Source organism: Crassostrea angulata, chromosome 1, assembly GCF_025612915.1.
Source record: "Crassostrea angulata isolate pt1a10 chromosome 1, ASM2561291v2, whole genome shotgun sequence".
Classification (NCBI taxonomy): domain Eukaryota; kingdom Metazoa; phylum Mollusca; class Bivalvia; order Ostreida; family Ostreidae; genus Magallana; species Magallana angulata.
The window spans coordinates 10,634,009-10,640,213 of NC_069111.1; the positions used below are offsets into that span (position 1 = coordinate 10,634,009).

Below are 6,205 nucleotides of genomic sequence, written 5' to 3' on the forward strand. Positions count from 1 at the left end.
AAAACTTGTTCTGTAGTATTTCTGTGGGTTATCGAAAAATGTTCAAATACTATTTTATTAATTTATCTGCACTTAAACAGAAAATTTAAAATTTAAAATTCAAATTTGAAATTTTTACTTCAAATAAAATGTTCAATATGGCTTTTTAAGATTATATACATGTAATTTAAATTTAATTATCTTGAAGGCATTACTACATGCGCGGATATAGAGGGGGTCCCAGGCCCTCCTCCCCCTCTAATCTCCGTGACAATTTAAATTTCTTACATTTACATAATACTATAGTAAAGGACTATATATGGTTTGAGCCTAAAATGGTCCCCTAAAATGAACATTGTCATTTTACTGTAATTCTTTATTTTATTTGTACAAATATACATTTGAAGTTTTTTCATAATTTTCATTTTTATTTTAGTGCTTACAATTTAAAAATATGACATCATAAAGTTTACCTTTTTTCCGCCATTTTCTCATTTTTAGCATAAAACGGCTTGTTTTGAGGCAGTTTTTTTAAGAAAACATTGAGCGACTGCTTGAACAAACAAAATATTTTCACCAACGAAGTATCTCTCCAATACTTATAAGCGACAAAAAGTTCGTTCTTGTTCAAAGAGTCGCTCTATATTTCCTATTCGGAAAAAAAAGATCAGAAAAATGTCAATTTTTGATTGATTTTGATTGAATTATAAAAATAGCGTCACTTCTGACGTCATATACTGCCAGTGAGTGCATATAAGTCAAATAGATAGGTGAAAAACATTTTTCATGCTATCTCTTTTATAAAATAACACAACAAATTAATGTACCTGAATCATTTTAAAAATAGCGAACTTTGGTGGACAAATTTGACTTATTTCATATATAGTTCTTTACCCAAAATATAGCCCCCCCCCCCCCCCCCCCCCATTTCATCTCTTGGTAAACTTAGATATCCCTCGGACTCCCTAAATAGAATTGTTGGATCCGCGCGTGTATTACCCATAGTACTCTGCGTCTGTTACTCAGACACGTGACAAATCCCTCTTTCTGATTGGATAGATGAAACTGTCATAGTGACGTCAGATCTTTATTGTGTTGTGACGTCATACTTATTGTATAGATTCAGATTTCAGCAGATTTCCACGATGGCTGGGCCTATCATTAGACATACAAATCAATACCCCGATGTGAGTATTTCAGTTTACAAATATACTACGTATATCTGAATATACTATCGTACTATACCTTAATACGCAAGAAAGTTAAAAGCGATATCTTACCTTTGTAGGCATACTGGGACGTAAGCTACTACGTTCCTCCCCATCAATACACTCCTGCCGAGATTGAACAGGTAAATACTTTAATTTATTTTTATTCAAATTCTAATTTTAGGTAGGGATTTTGAATCATAACATGTTTTTTCTGTACTTTTTTACAGTACTTAATCAGCCCCAGACCCCAATTCCCACCTCACGAGCCAGTAAGTAACCTAATTTATTCTGAGCAATTATTAATCAATTAATCGCCAGTTAGTTTTAAACTATGAAATATTAATGAAAGTTTATCTGTATTTTCAATCAGTTGATACACTGACGTACAATGCACGTTTTTTTTTGTAGCCAAGACCAGTTCGTGAATTCTTAATCGTATCAAATTTGGTAAGTTGTTTTTTATTCACTGTTAATTCATACAGTTTCGTAATAACTCTCCATGTTAATTTGTTGATTTATTCAAAATGGCGTTTTATGAATTATAATCGTTTTCAGGATGATTGGTTTGAAGACATCCTTGATGAAGCAGAGGAGGAAATTATCATCGAAGCTATTGTAAGAATATAAATCTATTATACAGTCGTTTTACCGGTAACGAACCAGTATGCGGTTTCGTCGTGCATGCGACTATTATTATCGGAATTCCAAATGTTTTTATTTTTTGTTTAAATCACGTTTGTTTGTCCCTCTAAACTGTAGTATCAAACTTTTGAAAATATAAAGGATGAATTGCGGAGATAGTAATTTCAACACCCCCTCCATTTTCCTAGTTTCGAATACGTTTTTTCAGTATCGAATCAAGCGCCCTCTATCACTACTGACCGAATAATTTGGAGCGAATTAATTTCAAAAATGCACTAGAGGTACATGTCAATAGAATGAAGAAGGAAAAATAATTGTGGAAATATGTTATTTAAACAAATAATGTGATCGTTATTTTTATCGTACCGTTTTCCCGTCAAATTGAAACTAGACTTGAACAGTTTTCATTTTGCGTTACTTTATGAAATTGAATTTTCATGAAAACACTTTATAATAATAGTAATTAAATATAAGTAGTTGCCATTTGCCTTTGTTTTGCCCGTATATCTATCAATATATCCAGCCAAATAATACTTCTGTCGCAATGAACCGACACTAGGAAAACTACACGTGGTTCTATCTGAAGTCGTAATTTCATTCAAAACTCAATTATTAATTGATATGATGCATAATCTCATTAAATGGATTACAATTACTAATTATCCACTAAAAAGGATTCAATAACAAACACTTTCGTTTTTTCTGCCTTGCACTTCCGGCAGTTCATATCTGGGTCACCTTTTTAATTTGTAATCAATACGGTAAATAATCGTGCAAATATCAAACAACTCCACACACTGATGGAATATTTATTTCTGTATTATACTTACCTAGCTTGGATTTATTAAAACCTTAACTTGGTTTTACACCAATAATTATTTTTTAAAAATTATTCGATACTGGCAAATATTCGTTACCGGTAAAACGACTGTATATATATGCGGTTTGAAAACATAGGCGCTCGTCATTTAAATCAGTGAAAAAAAAAATATTCATATCTATAAGATATAGTCAACGTTGTTTTTTAAAAAAAAATCATTTCTATACTCACTGATTCAAATAGAGAGCGCCTTTGTTGGACAAGTCAGACCTGGGTTTTCTTATACTTGGCACCCCACTTCCCTTTGGCGCGGCAATGTCTTTTTTTCCGTATTTATCCCCAACCCCACCCCAAATTACGACAAAACATCACTCAACTATCAATCTCTATATTTCCTGTGCATGTACATTCACTTTCTTCGAACTGCATGTAGATTTCTAGTTTATACCAACGTCATTTCAATGCATCAACATATTTTTCACTCACTTGTAGAAAAAGATAAGAAAAATGTGAATTAAAAAGGATAACAATGCAAACAAATAAAAAGTATGTAAAATATGATTTTAGATAAAACACACTCGTGACTGTGTTACATATTTCACATTTAGATAATTATTTAAAAGGGCATGGTCACGATTTTGGTCAAATTTTATTTCTGATTTTATTATTTAATTACAATGCTTTAGGAATGCATTTCTAATGATAAATTGAAATTTGAGAGTCAGTCGCAGAGTTATAAGAAAGATACATGGCTCTCAATTCTTTCTCATGTAAACGAGTATTGTGTCCTGTTTTTGTTTACATACTTCAAATTACCAGTAAAGACTGTCTATTCATGCTTAAAATGTATTAGAAGGTATAGACAAATCAGGTTGAAAAAGATGATTTTTAACGTTTAACACATGCCTTTTAAGTCTAAAACTGGAATTTTCACTTCAACATTCAAACTGTAAACAAAAGCTTTGTTTACAAAGGAAAGAATTGTAAGCTCTGTAACTAAATAATAACTCAAAGAATGACTCTCAAACTTTGGTTGTCGATTAAAAAGGCCTTAAAGGGTCATGGTCACGATTTTGTTCAAAAATCATTTTTCGATTTTAATGTTTACAATGCTTCAGTAAGGCATGTTTAATAGGCAACTATAATGTGAGTGTCATTCGTTGAGTTTTAAGCAAGTTACAGAGCTTTCAATTCTTTGCTATACTCTGTCCCGAGTTTTTGCTTCCACCACTTTTCGCTTGATATTTCGATAATAATAAATACCTTTGTGCCCAAACTACGTTCATTCACTAATATGAAAAATGTCCAGATTATCTGTTTTGAAACGCCCCCTCTACCACTTCAGGTTTCAATACACATCCCAAAATAGAAAGTCTACGGAGATTTTGCATTGCATCAGCCATTTTAATAAGCCCGGATGATAACGTTTACAAATGTGCGACACGTCCCGAGTACCTCCGAATGGAGAAAAGAAGTAAACATTTCCCATTATAGATCTCCGTAAGAAATTTGTTTTCGTTCCTCTAAACTTTTATGAGTGAAAAGGGATAATTTGTCAATGAAGATGCATGTATCTTGAATATTTTCCATTTCACTGATTTCAACTGTACTTCTTTCACGTGTGTGTGAATTTTTTATTAAAAATCATCAAAAAGTGATGGAAGCAATAACTTGGGACAGACTATATGTAAACATAGCTTTTGTAAAAAAAAAATATGTACAAAGGTTTTGTAAAAATTCCATTTTGGGCCTATAGTGAGTGTGTTAAACGTTAGAAATTGTTTATTGATGCTTGAAATGAAAAAGAAGATAGACTAATCAGCTTGAAAAAGATTTTAACTGGTATATTGAACCTAGTTAAACAAAAACAGGGCACACGCCTTGAATTGTTTACATGACAATGAACTGTGAGCCCTATATCTTTTTTATAACTCAACGACTGACTCTCAAATTTCATTTGATCATTAGAAATACATTCCCAAAGCATTGTGTTACAAGTCATTTAGAATACTCGTTTTATATTGTATAAGAAATTCTACAATGTAGCACATGGCGGGGTAGATTCTAGCTGTTGTTTTGTATTAATCATGGAGGCTGTCTTATTTTTTATTATCTAATTTTGATATAATTTTATTCAGGCTGATCCCATCGCCCACCGGGATATTGTTACGGCATTTTTCAATGCCACAAACATAGAATATCAAAAAAAGAAGGTTTGTACATAATTTCATTGTTGTTTGTCATCTTTTCAAGTATTTGACAAAACATGTATCTTATATATAATTCATACCTACTGAATGCTGTGTGCTCATGTACAAAACTCTTGGGGGGATTCTGCTTCATTTACTTTTTTTTCTCTAGTACATCTGTATGTCTTTTTAAAACCACCATTTACTTATATATTAATTAATTTGTACGTGAATTTGTAGACATCATGGATAAGGAGGGGCGTTAACTTCTTTAGGAGGGCAATGGCCCCCTTAAGAAGACTTTGAATGAAAAAAGGAGGCACAAATCAAGCACAGAATGATGGCTCGAGGCGTAAGTCAACTACATGTAACTGTAAGGTCAACCACATGTAACTGTTATAGGTCAGCTACATATGTAACTGACATAGCTCACCTCCATGTACGTGTAAGTGTACGTCAAGTTAACTTCATGTCACTGTAAAGTCAACTTCATGTAACTGTAAAGTCAACTACATGTAACTGTAAAGTCAATTACATGTAACTGTAAAGTCAACTACATGTAACCTTTAGGTCGACTACATGTATACATGTATAACTGTTTGGTCGTTAAGCGCGCAGACCAGGAGAAATGTTCACATGTAAAAATTTTACGTATGTACATGTACTTTACACATGTAACGTTAGAATCCTATCTTTGTTATTGATGTTATGATAATTATTTTCAAAATACATGATTTTCAAGATTTATCATTATCAATGTATTTTAATTTCAGATACCATCATTGTATTTATATAGCTAGAATTGTTTCGGTAATACTTTGATTTTGTTTTGTGGGTATTTTCATGAACATGATATATACATATATTTTTTTCCTAAGTGGCGTAGGATAATAGCTGGTTATTGCAGGATTTAAACCAGATCGTGCATCCAAATTTTTTCAGACAGGAAGTTACAGACCTGCAGCTTTAAATAAAGGATATTCTCAATTAACTTAAAGGGAGGTGGGGGGGGGGGGGGGGGGTGATTCGGTCTCGCATTTACTCCATCACTTAGTTTCCTGTGCCAGACTCCTTAATTCTAAAATTCATTTCTTTTAAAACGGACCCCCATTTTACATTGGAATAAATAGAATGAAATCTTAATAAAAAATATCTTTAAAATGTGACTTTTAGGGAAGGGGGAGGGTGAGATAGTTTCATTTCGTTATTATGATTATTATTATTAAAGCATCGCATAGATAACAACTGGAATATCCAACAGAATATTTCTTTTCAATGATATGGTTTTCAATCATTCAGTTCATGTAACAAAGCATGTAAAGATTTCTTTACGGGGTTATTATGTACATCACTGTACATATTTA

General features: G+C 32.3%; 1 protein-coding gene across 1 annotated transcript; it reads left to right on the forward strand.

Moving 5' to 3' along the window:
- Window positions 1-1,124: 1,124 nt before the first annotated feature.
- Window positions 1,125-5,824, forward strand: LOC128177348 (uncharacterized). Its single transcript, XM_052844040.1, has 7 exons — window positions 1,125-1,166; window positions 1,268-1,330; window positions 1,418-1,459; window positions 1,599-1,637; window positions 1,746-1,805; window positions 4,791-4,865; window positions 5,082-5,824. The coding sequence occupies exons 1-7, from the start codon at window positions 1,125-1,127 to the stop codon at window positions 5,145-5,147; spliced, it is 387 nt and encodes a 128-aa protein (XP_052700000.1). The 3' UTR covers window positions 5,148-5,824.
- Window positions 5,825-6,205: the final 381 nt, after the last annotated feature.

Coding starts and splice junctions, on each gene's coding strand:
- LOC128177348 (XM_052844040.1), top strand. CDS start 1,125: ATGGCTGGGCCTATCATTAGACATACAAATCAATACCCCGAT. Junction 1,331..1,417: donor CTCCTGCCGAGATTGAACAG/GTAAATACTTTA, acceptor ACTTTTTTACAG/TACTTAATCAGCCCCAGACC. Junction 4,866..5,081: donor TAGAATATCAAAAAAAGAAG/GTTTGTACATAA, acceptor GTGAATTTGTAG/ACATCATGGATAAGGAGGGG.